At 42.2% G+C, this 21,606-nt stretch overlaps 1 protein-coding gene across 3 annotated transcripts in view; it reads right to left on the bottom strand.

The window, feature by feature from the left end:
• Positions 1-21,606, bottom strand: part of SLC9A7 (solute carrier family 9 member A7) — an 80,081-nt gene that overhangs the window by 38,837 nt on the left and 19,638 nt on the right. For all 3 annotated transcript variants that reach the window (XM_075727856.1, XM_075727857.1, XM_075727859.1), the window contains exons 2-3: positions 2,054-2,250; positions 437-514 (exon numbers count right to left, since the gene is read on the bottom strand). In XM_075727856.1, the coding sequence (XP_075583971.1) occupies positions 437-514; positions 2,054-2,250 (275 nt within the window). The remainder of the gene's footprint in view (positions 1-436; positions 515-2,053; positions 2,251-21,606) is intronic.

The following is a 21,606-nucleotide window of genomic DNA, read 5'->3' as shown; positions in this document are numbered from 1 at the left end:
TTTATGGTATCTTCAAGCGAGAACAAATCTGGGCCGTTCTGCCATTCAGTGTCTGGCACATCGCCATCAGGATTCAGGTTTGGATCCACTTCTCAGCATAGTTTACTGCATTTTGGATATTTGAGAAGGACCAAAACAATTCATAGCAGGACATCTTTTAATTTAAATGAAATTGACCTTAACCTCTGGTAACATTCAAAGGAAAACAAATCTGCAAGATTAAATAGTGTTTCATGTGTTTAATAGTAAAAAGTACATGTATTTTCTTTTAAAACAATATAACCCAACCATCTATGGAGGACATGAGATTTTTCTTACTGACATAAAAAAAAAAAATGCTTGAAATGGAGACTGCACTCCATTTCATGAACATATCAGCAGTCTCACATTAAAAAAAAAAAAAAGGCTACTTTCCTCAGAAAATTATTACACTTACTTTCTTCAGGCTGTAACCAGCATGAAAAATAATAGGAGGCAACAGAATGTTGAAAAAAACTTCTGGGTCAAATGTTACCTAAAAAAAGAAAATATGAAACTTCAATTAGAAACAGACATACACAAATCATTAGGTCTTTTTCCTCTTTCATTTTCTGACAACGACTATTTTTGGTTGTTGAAATAGCAAACAACTGGCTAAGCTGACCCTCAAAAATACTGGCCAGCTCTATACACATGCAGCAGCATAAAGCAGCAGCTCTTCATGGTAAACAGCATCTAGAAAAACAGACATTACCCTCCATCACCAATGATAGTCTTCCAGGAGTCCCAAACACAGTCCCCTTTTTAAATTTAAAAATTCTAATAGAAATTATGCTGGAGAAGATATCTCTTATTGTAAATGACACTCACATATTTGCAGATGAGATCCTGTTTAAGCTGTTTTAAGCCAATCAGGTTAGATACAAGACTGTTTTTCAGGAATTTGGATCATCCATCACTTCCACGTATTTCAGTGGAAGCTCCAGATATCCATGAAAGACTACACTAGAGTAAGGAGGAAAACCCAACATTTAAAATCCAAACACAAGACCTGCACACATGTGAGTACCTAGGCTCTTTTCACCCCATCTAAGCACAAATTAGAAGATAAACAGAAGTGTACACTCCCAGAATAGGATTCATTTCAGCAGGATTCATCTATATCAGACAGGTACATATAAACAGCCACCTAAGCTCTTCAGAGTCAGCAGAAAGAAGTATTTCTAGGTTGCAAGCCTAAAGTCTCAATCCTTGTGGCACTTTGGGACATGGTTCGGTGGGCATGGTGGTGTTGGGCTGATGGTTGGACTGATGATCTTAGAGGTCCTTTCCAACCTTAACGATTCCTAGTTTTTACTTTCATTAAAAAATAATCCAGCCACCAAGCCAGGAAACACGAAATTACTACTCTACCCTTAACTGGTTTAGTGGTGGACTTGGTAGTGTCAGGTTAATGGTTGGACTGGATGATCTTAAGGTCTTTTCCAACCTAAATGATTCTGTGATTCTATGATCCTACACTTCAAAGTCTAGCCTTGACACACACAAAAGGTGGTTAATTCCTGACATTGACTAGAATAAGAAGCCAAACAGCAGATCTAAGTAACAGTTAACAGATGAATTTCACTTCCAATACCAGACTGTCTCATTTGGTGGATTATAGGGACATAAGCAGTAACTATTTCCTGATGATAAACAGATTAAAAAACCCTAGGAAAAAAAAACACTAAGAAACAATCACTTTCCACTAAGACGAGATATTTTCCTTATATTGTATTATAAAAGGCAGACTCAGACTTTTTTGTTCAGCTGGTCTTTGTGAATTCTACAGACATTAGATACATACATTAAGTCTTCAAACAGCAGTCAAGGACTGTAGGAAAGCACTACACAGACGCAATAGAGCACAGTTTCGCCAGCAGCGAAGGTGCTTTTGAATTAAGCATTGAAGTGCTGTTACTATCAGGAATACAGACACTTGATACTACCCACCATTCAAATAGGATGGTGTGGGGAGGAGGGAGGGAAGCAGAGATAAACACTCAGCCAAGCACAAGAAATGGTCTACCCTCACCTTTCGCAACATGTCATTTTGCTCCACGTTGTGGATCTTCCCAGGGCTTATTTCCCCTTTGAGCGTATACTCAAAGAACTTCCCGCTGACGTTGACCAGCAGGGTTGTAAACGGCCTGTCCTGCGAGCAGCTGAACGGCTTGTCATGGCCGCTGGTAGAGGGAGTCCCGTATCTCAAGATCACCCCAACTATGAGTCCTGGAAGAGAGTTAAAAATCCGTGAGGCTCATTTGCTACTCCTGTACCTAACTTTCTAGTTTCAAATAACATCCAAGGTATAATGCATAAGCCTTACAAGCGTACGTGCTTCATAAACATTTTGCAGTGAATCGTTACTATCAATTTCCTGCAGAGGAAGAGAGGCCCTGAACTCATCAAAACTACTGATGAATTTATAAAATCTGGTATCTACCTGAAGCGACAAACAAAATACTCTGTTTCCCGTTTTGTCTTCCTCACCCTCACTGACACCTCTAACTTGTAAACCCCGAGTTGCACGAGAGGCTAAACGCTAAGGCACATCAAGTACATTTCACCTGCCTAAGGACAGAACTGAGTATATACACCACTGCTGGCAAATAAAGACTGCTGAAAACATGTGACCATAACTGAGCCCAAACAGTGATGTTTGCTATAATATTTTATGGCTGCAGCAAGGATGCAGCTTTTTTGCCTGGCAATTCTAAGCAAGCAAACAATGCTTGTTGCACAATCTCCTGTGTACTCTGCAAACATTGCAACTAAAATTCAGATGACATGCACACAGAAGCCACCTACATGTCTTTTGCAAGCATTTTCCACGTTTCACAAAAAAAAAAAAAGTAAAAAATGAGCAATCATAAGAGAACTGAGATTCTGAATGTAAGAATTACTCAGCCAGCCTAGATAAAAACCAACCAAAAACCACTATCAATAAGGGATGCATCAAACACAATGACAAAAAATAATTTGTAACCTAATGAAAGGGCCATGCCAGGAAGCTGGAGAAGCACAAGGTTTTAACTGAGCACTGTTCCTTTTATAATGTACTAAGAAAAGACCAAGACTCCAGTTCTGCAGAGAGAACACATAAGAACAGTCAAAGTGGTTTTGGTCTGGTAAGTAAACAAATTGATACCCACTTACTAAAAGCTCCCCTGCCGCCTTAGGATGATCTGTGATTTAATCCTTGTTCCAGACAACTGCAAGATCAAGATGGATGCTTGATCCTTTTGTTGACAAGTCAGTAGTCAGTGCTGGTTTTGCTCCCTGTAACCCTCACTCTGCATCCATAGATCTGTTTCTCCAGATGGTAAATGAAGTTGACAGGTAATAATCAGAGAATAAAGAAGGTATACCAAAGAAAAAAATCCTACCACACACCACAAAAAACCCTAAACAGACTTATCTTTATGACAGTGTAAAGAGTAACCAAACTGTACCCCCCAAAAAAGCCAACCAAAAGAACACACCTCATTCTCTTCAAGTTCAGAGTGGAAAAATAGTTTTAATGCAAGAGAAGGTACAGCAAGTAGTAGCTATGGCACTAGTATCTGGCACGCCTCCGGCCCTTTTTCTCTACAATCAAAAGAACATAGTGGCAACAAGATCATTAAAGAGTAACTGGAAGATTAAGATGTATTTTATTTAGAAAAGAGAAGTACGTACTCAAGGAGAACAGAGGGGAAGAAACCCCCTCAGCAAAATAAATCTACTTACTGAAATTTAAAATACTGACAACTGAAATACAGAGGTTTATACAAGCATGTTCCTAACAACCCCAGAGCGTTTTACAGCTACGCATGATGGATGCGGCAGAAACGCAGCTCTGCACAAAGCGACAGGTTAGGGCCAGTCACCTCCAAGCTACTTGCACTACCAGTTATGGCTAGAGACATCTTCACCAACTCAGCCAGGCAAGCAGCCAAAGCTTTCCGCTGCTCTCACCCCCCTTACACCTCAGAAGAGCTAGGCTCGCAGAACACATCAGGAAGACTATGTTAGAAACTGATCTAACCAGCATCAGCCAGAAATCCTGTAGTAAATCAGAAGCCAGAATAAAAACTGTACAGATGAGCTTATGCATAGCAGTGGCACAAAGCCAGATCTATACTGCTACTAAACTGAGAATAGAGAGAGGGACACCAACAGAAGTAATAGCTTCTTAGGCTCAGAGACCGTCCTTGGGTGAATTCATTACAAAAGCAGATGGGAAACCCCTGTTGCTATTGCATTAGCAAGATGCACTGGAGAGCAGGATGTGATCGCATTATACAACTGGATATAATCCACTCATACATTTTCCTCCCATAATAAAATATACCAGTTATTTTAAAATAGGTTTTGAAGATACGCCAATTATATCCATAATTGATATTCAGTATTTGAAAGTGAAACGTCCTTTAGCCCTCACAGTCCCATGGCCCAGCTAACACAGCTACAGGGAAACATCCTGTCTTCATACACCTTCTACTGATAAAATACCAAACTGGATGACCTTTGCTCCGAGCACCACACTGTTTAGGAACACCTGATCCCTGCTGCCAGCTGCTGTCTCACAGCAGGATGCAGCCAGAACCAGGGTGGCCAGTGTGGAAGCAGGAGGCCAGCAGAAGCAGTGGCAGCTGGTCAAGGCAAGGTGCAGCCAACTGGCTAAAGCTACATGGGGCTAAGTCATGAAGGAAATAGGTGTGAAAATGGAAGGGGCCAAGAAAGCCACACAAATATCACGGACAGTTTCATTAGCAAAAAATACTAGGCACTTGGTAGTTCAAAAGATGAGTTAAGAGAGGGGAAAGTTCCCCAATTTTACAAAGGTGCAAGCATACTGCTATATTTATCATACAGTCCCAGAATAACATGTTTTGAACATTAACGTGAAATGCATCAGCTGGAAACGTCTGTCAGAGACATAAGCTGCAGAAATCCTGAAGTCATTAATGCTTTTCAAAAAAAAAAAAAAATTAAAATCTTTATGGAAAACCTGACGGAAGTATTTTCAGTTTTCTAATGAACATCAAGTCTTTTACACACTAAAAAGTTACTGGACTTGTTAGATGTTTTCTACATCCCATGTCACCTGATAAAGCAATGTTAACAAAGCTTATATATTTAGTCAGTCCCCAAGCTCCCCAAAAACCCTAAAAACCCAAGCACTTTTCAGGCAGACCAAACAGCCTGATATACAGCTTCAGAAAGGATGCCCTTCTAAGCTGCCTGCCAGTATGTGTTATACAGAAGGCCAGGGCATCCTCTATAAATTCTCTCTGGATACTTGATTTCAACCATTTCCAGAACGTCAGAGTTGCAGCTGCAGAATAAGAACAGAAGAAAGAGAGAGACATGGAATTGCTCAATGGACAAAGTGGGATGCTCTAGACTTACTTCTAGGATGTTAACACAAGCATAAATTCACTATAGCTCTGTTGCTTATTTCGAAGCAAGGGGAGGGATGGATGCTGGAGGCTAGGAACAGATACAGAAGAATCAGTACACAAACTCTGTGTTGCTTCTACACCACAAGGTCTCACTGGTGAAGAGTTTATGGAGAACCCGGATCAACAGAACAAATATTTATCTGACTGCTTAAGAACATTTTACCTCTTCAAAAAAGAAACCTCTAGGGCCACTAATTCAGCACTGTATTTTATTGCAAGACTGTCACAAGAGAAAAAAAAAAAAAGCAAGCTAGAAATGGGCTACAAATACTTCAAACTTAGAGAAGAGCCTTACTTTCAAAGTTTGGGTTTGCGGTAACTGTTGCAAGGGCAAGTTTACATGACTGCTCAAAGACTCTCAGGAAGGATAATCTCAAAGATTAAAACTCAATGCCCTCTATGCGTGACTTGCATTCTCACTTTTAATAGAGAAAGCATTTATGCCAGTATCTTGCACGTACAATGCCGATCACACAGCTGCTACACAAAGAACATCTTACTGGAAATGAAGCATTAAAAAGCTGGGAATATTTTTTCCCTTTTCAAAGAAATTACTACTGATAATAAAAAACATGAGACTTCAGATATAGTCAACATCAATCTACATGATGCAGCATTTAAAATGGCATATTTACTTTTGGTTTTGTTTGAGCACAGAACTCACTGAAGTGAGAATATGAATTCAGATAGGCATGCGCAACCCCAAGCGCCTGTCCCGGGTCAGAGCTGAGCTCTGCATGGTTTCCAGCCCAGTTCTGTGCCAAAGAACCAGCCCTGAGGTTTCAGGGAGCTTCAGCAGACAGCAGTTTGCGGGAACCGGAGGTACTCAGACTCCACGACACACAGTTCAATCAGTGAATTCAAGGTGTGAATCAGTTGCCTGGATCAACCAGTGAACTCAGACCTGTTTAGATACCACTTCTTTCATACCCTCCTGGAAAAGAGCCAGGTACCGAATACTGAGGGTCCTTCCCTATGCAGTGCAGTTTGTATTAACCACATTTCAGCCTGAAGGAGACTCAGCGGCGATCTTACTGCTGTTTGCAGCTATCTACTGGGAAGACAGAGAAGAGAGGGACCGCCTCTTCTGAAAAGTACATGGTGATTAAGACTAAAGGCAACAAACTTGTTGCAATGCAGGGAAATAAAAATTAGGTAAGGTTTGGTTTTGTTTTTTAAACAATGAAGTGGCTAAGCACCAGAATAGGCTGTCCAGAAGGCCTGTATGATCTCCATCCTTGCATATAGCCAAAACTCAGGTGAATATGGCCCTGAGTGACCCAAGCTGTGGGAGCCTGCTGTGAGCAGAGGGCTGGGCAAGACTATGTCCAGAGGCCTTTTTCAATCTAAATTATTCTGCAATTCATACTCTTTCCCATGAACATTTGGACACTTCAGACAGATGCTTTATGCTGCACAGGTTTCTTTGAAAGCAACTTTGTTGCTTCCTGGGTCAGTCTTGGGGATTTCTGTTGCTTTGGAGTTGGGTTGGGTGGGTTTTTTTTGTTTAAATGACAGACTGCACTGCTGAGGCTAAAACTAAGTCAGATGGGAAAAAATAGAATCATAGAATGCTTTGGGCTGGAAGGGACCTTTAGAGGTCATCTAGCCCAACCCCGCTGCAGCGAGCAGGGACAGCTTTAACCAGATCAGGTTGCTCACAGCCCTGTCCAACCTGACCTTGAATGTTGCCAGGGATGGGGCCTCTACCACCTCTCTGGGCAACCTGTTCAAATAGCAATATGAGTCTGATCATAAAAGCCAAAGTGATCCAGCAGACCAGGAAGGGGATGCTTTTGCTTCCTCAGTCTACCCCTACCCTGGACCACAACTCACCTTATGGAAAGCAGGCAGCGGGGGTGACCAGTCATGCTTCTGCTCAAAAAAAATTTATAGTACTGAAGCTGAACTGCGGCACGAAGGCCATCCACAAGTACATCAATCTTTTTGTCGTGTGTTCTGTTAAACATTTCCCTTGAATCAACAACTGACATTCACAAGAATGGGCTTTTATTTCCATGACTCTTTATGAGTTTAAATGATGATGCACTTGGCTATCCTTAAAGGACTGTAGTCTTAGGTTTCTTTCATTATTTTCACTTTCTCAAAAGGACCACCTCATGTGTAGGCAGCATGTCAGATTTCTAATTGATTTTGTTTGCATATGACTTTGAAGAAATTTGTATATCATCACTGATGTGCATCTCTCAACCTGGAAAACTCTGCTGTTATATCAGAAAGTAGAATTTTGTTTTTCATTTGTTTAAATTCTGAAAAGTTTCTGTAAACTTTTCTTCAAAGCGAAGCCTAACCTAAGACTATTTGCACAAACTAACATTCTTTCGATTACTTCTGTTGTTGTTATTTTGATTATATCTATTCTTATTCTGTCTTTAACTGACTTCTATAGGATACAGCATGGAAACAAAAGGGAGCAGAATTAAAGTTTTATAGTTGAGTGACTATCAGACAGACATCAGCCAAGTTCTGGACATGTAACTTTCCAACCTGTGCCATTCATGTTATTTTTCTAGCTCTCAGGACTAAATGATCTAGTCACAAAAGTGCTCTAATGGTGGAAATAGTTGGCTACAAGAACTAAGGCAAGCTATTGAAAAGCATTGCATTTTTTTTGCCCTCATCCATGATATCTGTCTTACTTGACTGGGTAACACGGAGAATACAATTTAAGAAAAATGGTCCTTAAAGCAGGCTCTCAAAGGCTGTCAGAAAAACTTCCAAGTAAAACAGAAAAAATCTAAACCAGTCAGAAAACCATGATGTGGCTTGAATAAAAAAAGAAACTCAGACATGGTCAGCTTGCCTAACCTAATAGTAATCAATGATATAACATATGTTTGAGGAATGAAGTCTTATTCCCTGTTGAGATGAAGCAAACAAAAAAAAATTTAAGTGTTAAGTATTTGCTAGAGGTTATTTGCCAGTGACACTTCTAAACTTCTACCCTGCCCTAAATTCAGAAACCCTTAATGTTTTTTTCTCTGTATACGATATTAAAAAAAAAAAAAAAAAAATTATATTATCTATACTGTATTTTCTCAGCCCAGATGTGGCCAAAGCATCCTTCATATTGAAAAATCAGTCAAAAGAGGTATCATAGAGATTATAGCCTGGTAACTTTCTAAAAAAACCTGACCATCACCAGATTTGCAGGCTGAATCATGCCTCATCTCATGGAGCAGATCATCTTGAGTGCCATCAGGTGGCACATACAGGACAACCAGGTGATCAGGCCCAGTCAGCATGGGTTTATGAAAGGCAGGTCCTGCCTGACTAACCTGATCTCCTTCTATGACAAGGTGACCTGCTTAGTGGATGAGGAAAAGGCTGTGGATGTTGTCTACCTGAACTTTAGTAAAGCCTTTGATACTGTTTCCCACAGCATTCTCCTGGAGAAACTGGCTGTTCATGGCTTGGATGGGCATACTCTTCGCTAGGTAAAGAACTGACTGGGTGGCTGGGCCCAAAGAGTTGTGGTGAATGGACTTAAATCCAGTTGGCAGCTGGTCACAAGTGGTGTTCCGCAGAGCTCGGTATTGGGGCCTGTTCTGTTTAATGTCTTTATCAATGAACTGGACGAGAGGATCGAGTGTACCCTCAGTAAGTTTGCAGACAACACCAAGCTGGGCAGAAGTGTCGATCTGCTGGAGGGTAGGATGGCCCTGCAGAGGGATCTGGACAGGCTGGATCCATGGGCTGAGGCCAACTGTATGAGGTTCAACAAGGCCAAGTGCCGGGTCCTGCACTTCAGTCACAACAACCCCATGCAGCGCTACAGGCTTGGGGAAGAGTGGCTGGAAAGCTGCCTGGCTGAAAAGGACCTGGCAGGGCTGGCTGACAGCCAGCTGAACATGAGCCAGCAGTGTGCCCAGGCGGCCAAGAGGGCCAACAGCATCCTGGCTTGTATCAGGAATAGTGTGGCCAGCAGGAGCAGGGAGGTGATTGTGCCCCTGTACTCAGCGCTGGTGAGGCCACACCTGGAATACTGTGTCCAGTTTTGGGCCCCTCACTACAAGAAGGACATTGAGGTGCTGGAGCGTGTCCAGAGAAGGGCAACAAGGCTGGTGAAGGGTCTGGAGCACAGGCCTTATGAGGAGCGGCTGAGGGAACTGGGGTTGTTTAGCCTGGAGAAGAGGAGGCTGAGGGGAGACCTTATCGCTCTCTACAACTCCCTGACAGGAGGTTGTAGTGAGGTGGGTGTTGGTCTCTTCTCCCATGTAGTTAGTGATAGGACGAGAGGAAATGGCCTCAAGCTGCGCCAGGGGAGGTTTAGGTTGGATATTAGGAAAAATTTCATCACCAAAAGGGTTGTCAAGCACAGGAACAAGCTGCCCAGGGAAGTGGTTGAGTCCCTATGCCTAGAAATATTTATAAGACACATAGATATGGTGCTTAGGGACACGATTTAGTGGTGGACTTGACAGTGCTAGGTTAATGGTTGGACTTGATGATCTTAAGGTTCTTTTCCAACCTAAACGATCCTATCATTCTATGTTCAGCTACTGTTAATGCCACATAAATACAGGAAAGCAGATTTTGTGATGCAGCAGAGAAAACACTTGCTAGTAGTCTTTCCTTTTTTTAAAGGTAAAAGTAATAAATTTTGACAGCAACACTACAGCAAGCCACTGACTGGTTTGTCAAGTGGGGCAGGCCTGTCAGGACCCAGTCTCACCTCAGCACACAGCTTGCCTCTCCTTAGTGCAGCCCACACAGAGGCAGAATAGCGTATTTTGGTACTTGGACACCACCTTCCTCATGGTGCAAGGTGATGGTAAAACACCTGTTTGCTTTTGAAAAAACACGTAAAGAATACGTAAAAAGGATTTCTTACATCTGAAAGTCTAGACCTCTTTCCTCCATACTCTCAAACTAAACTTTTTACCAGCTTGAAGTCAAAGAAACAAAGATGAAGAAAAACTTGGCAAGAAGGATGAAAGAAAGCTCTGTAAGTATTTTCAAGTCAAAAGACTAATAATATTTAATCACACAGCTTGTTTTACTGTAGGATGTTTGTGTGCATCAAGATATCACAGTTGGAAAGTTTTACTTTAAATAGCCTGAAACACCAACAGAGAAAATATTTTTCCTAATACAGGGTCAACCTTTGAATCTCACAGTCCACACCTTCAAATTTGACAGTGATTTATGAGGAAGTTTCAACACTTCTTACAAAGCATTGTTTCTGATCCAGAACTGAGCTGCAAATGTTGTTGCACATTAAAATTCAGATCAAACATTATGTACCACCTCCAGAGGTGCTAGCAACCCGTTCTCTATACCATTTGCTTGCCATTCACTGTGCTATTGCATACAGGAGCAGAGGAACACTGCTATACGGCCCCTTGAAGAACGGTTAAGCAAGGGACTACAGAGCTCCAGACCTCTGTTAGGGTCTCGCACTCAGCATCGCTAATCTCTTAGCTACTTTCTTAATGGTGCAACGCTGCCAGCATGGCATTCATCAGTTTGTCACATCACTGCAGAAGGTGCAAGACTTGAAAAATGGGAAACCTGTTTTGAAATTAATCCTTGTCTTTGGCAGTTTATGTTCAGCAGCGTAAACACAAGACAAGTCCTCATCACGTTTCAGTTAAAAAAAAAAAGAAAGAGAAAAAAAGAAAGAAAGAAAGAGAGGAAAAAAAAGAAAGAAAGAAAGAGAGGAAAAAAAAGAAAGAAAGAAAGAGAAAAAAAAGAAAGAAAGAAAGAGAGGAAAAAAAGAAAGAAAGAGAGGAAAAAAAGAAAAAGGCATTTTTTTTGACAGGGAATGGAGGCAGGTGATGCCAATTCTTGAACTCTGAAGGAAATTTGGGGGATATCCAAAATCTGAAATGCTGAACAACAGATTCAAGGTCATGCTTTCTCATTGCCTTAGGGCTATTTTAGATAAGGAAGTTAAAAGACAGTAAACAAGCTGGTAATTCTTCCTTGTAGGCACATGTAGCAGTATGCTATCAAGTGCATCTTTGTAATAAGCATTTTATTCACTTTTTAAGTAAGCCAAACTAAGCATAGTTTTGAATTTAAATAAACAGATTACTCAAATAAAAAAAAGTTATTGGGACACTGGAGAGCCAAATGCCAAATTAACTTGCTGGCTCTGTGATGCCGGACACATGTGCACCATGCACACCCTCGCCTTCTCACAAGCCTTGAGTTCCAAAAAACCCACAAGAGTGTCTGTAATGGTCAAAACGCCTTCTGACTAACTATTGCTTTGTTTTTTTCCTAGGGGAACTAATTCTTTTTGAGGTCGTGTCATGTTAGTGTGATCTACACACTCATATGTACAGTGAAATGATCAAAAAAACAATTTATGAACTACAGAAGCAGGCAGATATGCTTTATTCTGTAATGCACGTTCTTACTGATGATGGGGTTAAAGAACAGGTTTAAGGTAGAAAAAAGTAATTTAAAAGTACAACTATCAAGAGATTTAAATAGAAGACTGCTTTGGAATTTCAGTAGTTAAATTTCTGAAAAAATATTAAGTTTCACATACAGCTTCACATTTGCATAGGAGAGTTATAACTCCATAAAATTTAGTTTGTTCCAAGTAAGATGGCAACCACAGAAACATGACCATACAAATGTGGCAAAATGACAACCAGTAAGAAAAATTGCTCCCTGTATTCTCCCCTAGAATCTAAAAAACCCAGAAAAGAGAGTTAAAAAAACCCAAAACCCAAAAAAACACCAAACAAAACAAACCCCCACAACCCCACATCATATATTGAACAGCCTAAACAGAAGGCTCAGCCCTGGAAGAAACTGCTGTCCTGTGGTAAGAACATGTGGCCTGTGGTCCAAGCACAGGACTGTGAGTCAAGGCTCCTGTCCCAATTTCCAACTTTAGCAGTGACTCAGTGGAAGAGCTCAGACAAGCCACAGAAGACAATTTAAAGAAACTCTCTCAACTTAGAAGTAAGGGACCACAGTTACAAAAGGCACATACACTCGTCAGAGATTACAAAGAAGGTCAGAGTCTGCAACTAACCTCAACTCTCCTTGTTCATGCGTTTTCAAGTTCATTTACTGCACAACCATTGTTCCAGGCAACACAGATTTAACAAAGCATTTGCTGTTAAATATTTTATACGTAACGCTTTAAAAGATTCTTTGTACTTTCAGAAGCGTAAGCATTCCTCCTTAGCTCTAAAGCCCAAAGCAGTGAAAGCCATACACTAATGCCGCACACATTCCCCTGGAGGCGTGAGCTGCAATGGGCAACCACAAAGATGCGAACCTTTGCGATTCCCTTTCCTTGCCCCACACAGAAGTGACTCCCTAACAGGGCGCCAACTGCAACTGGTCCCAGTCCCCTGAGGCAGGAGCAGAACTGAAGCATTTCCTTCAATGCAGACTTCTAAGCCAGATGAGGAAAAACCCCAAACACTTGAGATTCTTTCCCCCAGGCACATTGGTGACCACACTGGTAGGCACCTGAGAAGAACAAACAGCAGGAACAACAGCAGCTCGATGGTAGGTAACACAAAATTTCCTATTTAATCGTTGTGTTTTGTTACTACTTTTCTCTGAGAAACACTCAGCATCTCTCAAACAGGAGGCCACAAGTTCCTCAGAGTCTGAAAAAAAGTAATGTCACGCCTCTTGTTACAAAAAGCTTTACAGTAATATTACCCGGCTCAGGCACTAGCAAGAAATGAAGCTTCCCAGTTTAAAAGAAAGAAGCCCAGACAATAATTATTCCCCCCCCTAAAACAGGCTGTAAAGCTTCAGCAGAAGGAGTTATTAATCTGTCATTGCAAGGAGTCAGGCTTCAATCTGCAATCCCATTGAAACTCATTAAGCAGCAGCAATCTCTTTGCTGACACTGTCATTTAATTTTGAAGGCTTGACATAAGGAGAGGATGAAGGGGGAAGGGTCAGGAAATACATCCATCTCGACATGGCTTTGGGTTCAAAGACCCCACAATAGCTACAAGGAGAGCTGTTAACTATAGATAAGCCTGTTTTCTTCCTATGAGGAGTTCTGCATGCCAGCCTCAGGTTTTTGCTCATTTGAAGGATATTTAAAGTGATGGATGTGTGTGGAGGCCTTTATCCCAAAAAACATTTCTGGGAGCTTCTGATTAGGACAGGGGCCAAAGCAAAGTCTTTGGAAGACAAGAACAGGAAGAAGTTTGAGTAAGGTGAATGAACTAAAATCTGCATCAGAAAGGTTTTCAGTTGTCTCAGGGAGAACTTCCCAGTACTTCTGTGCTGGTTTTGGCTGGGGTAGAGCTAATTTTCTGCATAGTAGCTACTATGGGGCTGTGTTTTTGATTTGTGCTGAAAACAGTGTTGATAATACAAGGATGTTTTAGTTACTGCTGAGCAGTGCTTACACAGAGTCAAGGCCTTTTCTGCTTCTCACCCCACCAGCGAGCAGGTTGGGGGTGCACAAGAAGCTGGGAAGGGACACAGCTGGGACAGCTGACCCCAACTGACCAAAGGGATACCCCACACCATATGACATCATGCTCAGCATATAAAGCTGGGGGAAGAAGAATGAAGGGGGGACAATTTGGAGTCATGGCGTTTGACTTCCCAAGTAACCACTACGCATGATGGAGCCCTGCTTTCCTGAGGATGGCTGAACACCTACCTGCTGATGGGAAGCAGTGAATTAATCCCTTGTTTTGCTTTGCCTATTAAACTGCCTTTATCTCAACCCACAAGTTTTCTCGCTTTTACTCTTCTGATTCGCTCCCCCATCCCACCAGGGGGGAGTGAGAGAGTGGCTGTGTGGTGCTTAGGTGCCAGCTGGGGTTAAACCACGACAGTCCTTTTTGGCACTCAACGTGGGGCTTGAAGGGTTTGAAATAATGACAGATTTGATTGGAATGTGCTAGATCAAATTTATAGCTGTTATTACTGTTTAGCTTTTAATCGTCAGGCTTCTGTGCTTGCCATGGGGCTTGCTTGCCTTACTGTATATTAGAGTCTAGTGCTTGTTAGTGGCTGCTTTTTGCTTTTGCTGCTTGCTGTACTGCTTATCACCTTACTGTGCTGTGCCTGGGAACATTTTGATAACAGCAATGGCCATGTGCCTGGACTGGCAGATGGCCAGGGCATCGCTGCTGTGTCTGTGCTGCTGTATTGGACAAGCTGGAGCTCCAGTATGAATTCAGGTCAAATGGACTGTGACCTGTGGATGAGCCCACAATGGGAGCAGGACATCCCAAAGCATCTGTGGCTGTGGATAAGCCCATGCCAGAGCAGGTACATCTCAAAGACATGGTTATGTCTGTGCCCAGCAGGTATACCTCTGAAGGGATTGTGGCCCAAGGATAAGTCCACGCTGGAAAAAGTACACCTCAAAGCATGTGTGGCTGTGGATAAGTCCATGCTGCAGTAGGTACACCTTGAAGCGTCAATGGCTGTGCATGAGGTCATGCTGGAGCATCTCAAAGAGTGTGGCCATGGATAAGCCCAAGACAGAGCAAGTACACCCTGGAGGGACTGCAGCCATGCGTAAGACCACGCTGGAGCAGGTATATATCTCTGAAGGCATTGTGCCCCATGGATAAGGCCACGCAGGAACAGGTGCACCCCAAAGCAACTGCGGCTGTGGATAAGTCTATGCCACAGCAGGTATACCCCTGGAGAGACTGTGGCTCATAGATAAGGCTCCACTTGGAGCAGGTACACCCCTAAGGGACTGCAGTCTGTGGATAAGTCCAAGCCGGAGCAAGGGCAAGGGGACGAGTTCATTGCAATGTTAAACCCTTTGATCTGGTCCAAAGGGGCCAGGGGTGGAGATTGTAATGGAAATATCTTTAGATTGTTGTAACCTGGGATTTGAGTTGCATGTTATAGGAATTACCACAGCAGGAACCTCTTGTTGCTAGCCAGGCTAGCACTTCTACTCTTCTGATTCTCTCCCGCTTCCCACCAGTAGGGAGGGAGTGAGCAGCTGTGTGGTGTTTAGCTGCTGGCTGGGGTTAAACCACAACAACTTCTCTCTTCCTAAAGGTCTTGCTGACCCAAGCCCTATCCATTTACTAACAACACAACCTCCTACCTGTAGAACAAAGGTTTTGAGCTGACTGAATTTTCAAGGAAATCTTTTTTGCTAAGGCAAGACCCATGCTCTGTAGCTGTGGGCAGAAAACCAACTGGCACTTGTAAACAAGATGGTTTATGGCTTACAGGGAAATGCACTGACCCAAAAGACAGATATTGAGGCAAGATGACAACTCCACCTTTTTGTGATCATTATGTCTGACCATAGAAGTCTTGTTATTGCAACATCCAAACACACACAGTCTTGACGGAAGAGCTATCCCATCTTATAGGGGCAACCAGCTGCTTACAGATGTCTCCCAAAGCAGAGCTGAGAAGTCATGTGTTCGCTCTGTTTTACCTTTCTGGATGACTGGTATGAGCGCAAGCACTTTGGTGACTGTGGCCTTCCCACAAACACACCACAATTCTCAAGCCCACTCTACAGCTGTTTAACCCACTGACCCAGCTACTCTGACATCCATCCCGCTTTACACACTAGGAACCAAAAAAAGCCAGAAAATACTCTGCTAGGACCTTATGAACAGGTGAACAGAGGATCAAAGAAACCAGCTATTATTTGCCCAAGATTGCCTTTTCTGCTTTCATTTATAGTGTAAAATTTAAGCAGTTGTTTTAGTACTAACTGCAAAAGCCAGGCAAATTGCTGCTGCAGCCTGCAGTGCATGAGCAGGTTTATGACACTTCTGTCTTCCTGACTGATTCCCATGAGCCAGAGAGGAAGAAGAAAGATTGCACTTCGAGCTGCAACAAAAAAAGCCAGCCAAAAGCTCAGCCTGCTCATAAGCTGCACATTGTCCAGAGGTCCCACAGCTGCAATTCCCAACCTCCTACGCAGCCTGTTACCACCCTCCTTCTTCCCTCCTAAACTGGTATAAGCTTTACCTTACTCCAGCCAAACTCACCCTACAGTTCCCAGTCACTAACTTCTTGCTCTGCTCCACTACAGACTGATGCCTCCTTGCCTGCTCCTGACAGATCTCAGGTGCTGCTCTGGCCTGACCTCTTTGCCATCCCTTCCAGCCTTTTCAGCATCACTGGTGCCAGCATGGTGCCCGAACAATCATACCCACACTGGCTCTCTTCTGTGTCCCACCTCAACACTAACCCCAGCATGTCTCACTAGTGGCACAAATGTGGTTGGGAACCTACGATTTCATGTTGCCTCCTAGTCCAAAGGTGCCAGCTGAGCACTAGTAAGATCAGACTGATTAGACATTGGCTGTTCTTTATCTCCATCACGTGGAAAAATCTGACCCACTGACACCACAGGGGCTTGGTGCAAGACCTGTTGGCAGGACAGAAAGAAGTAAGGAGTAAGACCATCCTTCCAGAGGCTGATCTCACTTACATGAGCAGAACCACTGCACACCCCATGAGCTTGCTGTTATCCTAGCCATTTTAAGTGCATAAAGCTATTTATGATGTCTTTTGGCCATTCATTCTTCTCCCCTGCATATTCTCTCAAACAAATATAACCTCGAGAACAAACATAAGAGATTCTCAGATTGAACCAGCAGGTTTTCCCACACAAACTGTTTCAATACAACCACTCCCAGCCCCACACTAAAATCTTGGGTTTGGACATATGCAAAATAATCACTATAAAGCAATATTTGCATCCCAAGGTGGATGGATACCCTTTCAGGAAGATACTAAGCCAAAAGAAGGATCTTTCTGTTTCACTTGCTTCACACTGCTGCACTTTCAGAGCTGCTTCAGATAAGCGTCACCCAAATATTCTCCAAACCTTCTTAAGTTGTTTCTCATGACATGATTTTTATCAACACAAGGGGTTAACTATGTCTAACTACTTCAGTTAGAAAATTGCTTAAGTCAACATGCTTTTAAAAGAATTAACTGCACATGGTATCTATAAAAACCTGGGAACTTACACATTTGCCATCAGAAGCATGAACAACTCCCACTTCCCATAAAACTAGAGGACAGGGGATGGACTCACACCCACACGTGAGAGGTAATACAGAGAGTAAACAGGCCATGAAACCAAGCACTGCTGCTCACCATGAACATCCTTTACCATTGCTGCATACACAAGTTTAAGTAATCAGCCACGTTACTGCTCAGGTGTAACCTTCACAGCCTTTTCTTTTTACTTTTCCATTTAGATTTTTCAATTGAAATACAGCAACAGCTAATTCTGTCTTCACTTTACTTTTAGTTCTCCAGAGGTACTCTTTTCGTAGACTAAGAAAATGCTTGACAGAAGAATACAAGTGCCAGTGACAACAACATGCAATACAATATAACGCATTTTGTCTAGCTTACAACTGCCATCCCAAACCACACAGTACCTCATTTAATAGTGATGTGGCTGTTAGATTAAACTATTTATCTGATACCAGAGCCCTAACACAAAAAACCCCTAAAACATTGGTTTGTGTAGATAACAGGTTACACCACCCTGCACTTAAGTGCTGAGACAATCTACATCTGTCAACATTGCTCATCAAGAGAGCGCTGTCCTTGGAGAACATGGAAGTCTTTACAACAAGCTTTTTATTTTTGAAAATTACACGCTAGTACTATTGCTTTTGGACAATGTGGTTAAGAGATGGATGATTATCTAGACACTTGGAAAAACACCTCTTGAAACTTTAAGAAGTACTTACTCCAAGATTTGTTGCCATACAAATTTGCAGGTTAAATGGCAGTGTACATGCACTTATCAATACCCTCACAGCACACAAGCTAGATCGATAGCCAATACATAAAAACTGCAGATTTACTTCAATGGAGGTAAATTATCTAGGGCAACCCATTGCAAGCTTCTATTTTGCCTCCATCGAGTTCAGTTTTGGTACCACCACTCTGTATACCTTGACATTTAGGGAAGCCACCAGGAAAAATGAAGGGCTCTTGCCCTAAGCCAGCAGGAAACATATCTGTCATCTCACCCCCTTCCATGCAGCCAAACTTACAAGCTAAGAAGAGAAACCAGACAGAGCATTTTCAGCCCAACATGATACTTCCTACATCCCAGAAACTACGTTTTAATATGTCTCAAAGTATTAGAGTTTAGTTCATTCACAGTCCATAGGCAGACACTGGATCTCCTTTGTGCAATTCATGTTAAAAAAGCCACAGAAGTACTATATGAAGTTCATTTTTTGAGGACACTGGGAGCCCCTGGTGCACTTGAAGAGAGTTCCGATTTAACTCTTTGCCTTTTAAAAGCCATTAGCAGTTTGCAAGAGCTCCCACACATTTGTCTTTCAGGTTGTTCATCAAGATGGGTGGGGGAAAAAAAGAACAGTAATTAACTGCAAACAAAACAAATTACAGTGTTGAAGTATAAGCACCAACTTAAGTCTGACAAACAAATCTAATACTAAAGTTCAAGCTCAAGTTCAAAATCTAAAGCCATGTTAGGAGATATTATCACAAAGCATTTGCAACTTGCATACATAAAGAAAGAGAAAAAGAAATTATCCAAATTTGATTCAAGCCTCGGGGTGGTGGGGGGGGGTGGTGTTACATTTTTTTTTCCCCTTTAGATGTCAGCTCAAAGTTACTTGCTAAAAGCACTTTTGAGACCTAAAAAGCCACTTCCACGGGTTTATAAAACTAAAAAGTTTTTTGGAAGAGTTCTAGAAAACTCCCAAACCACATAATTTAGAGCAGTGCTTTTCAATTTCAGCTACACAGCTTCTTACACAAAAATAACTCAAAGTGTTATCATCTTTAGCATGGGTTTCCTTGGTGAAATATGCCAATGTAATGACAAATACTTTTAATAATTTGTGCATGACTTTCTACTGGCTAAGGGTTTGCAGAAAGAAGGAAGTCAGAGTCTTTGCTTAGGCTACCTGAAAACCAGAAAAGGCAGCTGTTTCAACAGCCGCCTCCAACCTGAGCTAGCAAATTTGGGACACAAGGCACAGAGGATGAACACTTTCTACTACCATAAATAAGTACTACCATAAATAAGTCCAACTGGTGGGAACCTGCAGACAGTTAGCAATCCTGAAAATTGACTCCTGTGTATCCAAAGACAAAACCAGAGCTCAAATCAGAAGTTTGGAAATGAAAGAGCCCTTATGTTCACAGATGCTGCCTAAACCGGTTTACTCAGACTGTATTTCCCCGAGATTCCCCATGGCTTTTGGCAGAAGACAAAAAAAAAAAAGTTTGTCTTCATGGAGCAGTCCCAGTTGCTTTTTTCTAGTACATCTGCAGACCTTTATCTGCAGCTTCGACTGTTGCCATTTCACTGATGGATTCAGGCTGCACCTCTCACGCACCTCCTGTGCATTCAACAACCAGCTCCCTCTGCAAAAGTCTAGGTCCCAGTGAGCCACTTGGCATCAAGCAGACAACCAGAACACACAGGCTGTTCTGGCCTGGACAGAACGTAGTGCTGCCTGGACAGGCAGCCTCTGCCAAGTCACTTGCCTCTTAACACTCACCCTCCTGAAAAAGCAACCTGCGACTTGCATTACTGCCACTGGCCAGGAGCAAAACCAAGGTCCTGCTGTGCTATATAAAGTATTCTTTCTGCAAACTGCTTAAAAGTTTAATACAACAAGAGTATGGAGCTGTAAAATTGATGATCATTGCTTTACCCTCCAGACACAGCATTGCAAGCACACATCTGAATTTAAAGAGCCTGGTGAGAACTCCAGCAGAGGCACAAGGTGGTTTTTAAAAGAATTGCTCTCACTCCAGAGATTGCAGAGTATCAGGCTTATTAAATATTAAGGCCAGACAAATTGCAGAGATGTCAACAAGACTCAAGACTTTGCAATCCAACACTGATAGACTGAGTAGTCTCTGTGGTATCCTCACCTAATGTGGCTGCAGATTTTGCAAAAGGCATGCTTGCATGAAAGTAACTTGATTTTTTGCAGACAAGGAGTAGAAAACATGTTAGAACAACGACATTTCACAGTTCCAGTGTCTGAGGAAGTATCTCATAAAAGCAAGGCAAGTTCTGTCAGATAAAATTTGTATGAGTTATTTTGCTAGGCTTAAGTCTTACCCTATTAATACATACCTTGATGTAAAAGATTAAATAAAGACCTCCATAAAAGTTTTTTAAAAAGGGATTCAAAAAAGAAAGTCAAGACTTCTGGGGAAAATAAAAGTGACAATAGCGAGAAATACTCTGTATTGTAGCTGTTAAGACAATCACTTACTACACGAGGAAGAAAAATCTGAATTAGCTTATGAGTATCTCCAAAAAGGCTTCCATCACAGTTCTACCACTGGTTATGGAAGATTAGAAACAGTTCTGGTTATCTACCTAGACTTCCACATTTACTTTGATCAAAACTACAGCACGAACTCATGGGACACCAGAAAACCCACAGACGCTGGAGCAGTGAGGGCACCATGACATAGCTCAGAGAGGGAGGAAGAAGGCTGGGTGATGACAGGCTGTAGAAGCAAAGACAAGAATGCTCACCAAGGGAGGAAGAAGGCTGGGTGATGACAGGCTGTAGAAGCAAAGACAAGAATGCTCACCAAGAAGCAAAGTGCAAAGAAGCTGTAACCAAAACTGCATGGAGCCGCCTGACTTGTCTCTTCCCTCCATTATTGCTACCATTACTTTATTTTAACTCCAATAGCACATTTTTGTGCAGAACAGTTTTCTAAAACAACCTGAAGTGTCCCACTCTGCACATGCAGCACAGTAAACTTCATTTCAGTTCACTTTAGAAAATTGATCTCCACTCCCCAAAATCAGCAGGCAGAACATGAGAACATTACACTGCGTTAGACAGCTCAAACATGAAATCCAGCCTCATTCCAACACACCTTTTGGGGTTACTCTAAGATTGGACTTGTTACAACTCACAGGAGGCTTCTGTGCACTAGGACGACATCCTGGTTATTAAAATTTGGAAAGAATATCAGCAAGGTGGATCTCTTCCAAGAGTGACAGCCTTAAAGCAAAGCCATGTTGTCTGTAGAGCTGGATTCCAGGCTTGAGTCCATAAAAGCTTCTGGGTGATGCAAACAACCACAAGCCACTTTTCACAAGGGGGCATGACTTGGCATTCTTGAACAAGTAAGTATTTAGAGGTCTGGTTTGCAAGAGTAGTGGGCTTTCCAAGCTTCACTG

The sequence above is a fragment of the Pelecanus crispus genome, chromosome 1 (assembly GCF_030463565.1).
Source record: "Pelecanus crispus isolate bPelCri1 chromosome 1, bPelCri1.pri, whole genome shotgun sequence".
NCBI lineage: Eukaryota > Metazoa > Chordata > Aves > Pelecaniformes > Pelecanidae > Pelecanus > Pelecanus crispus.
This window is presented reverse-complemented; position numbering and strand designations above follow the sequence as displayed.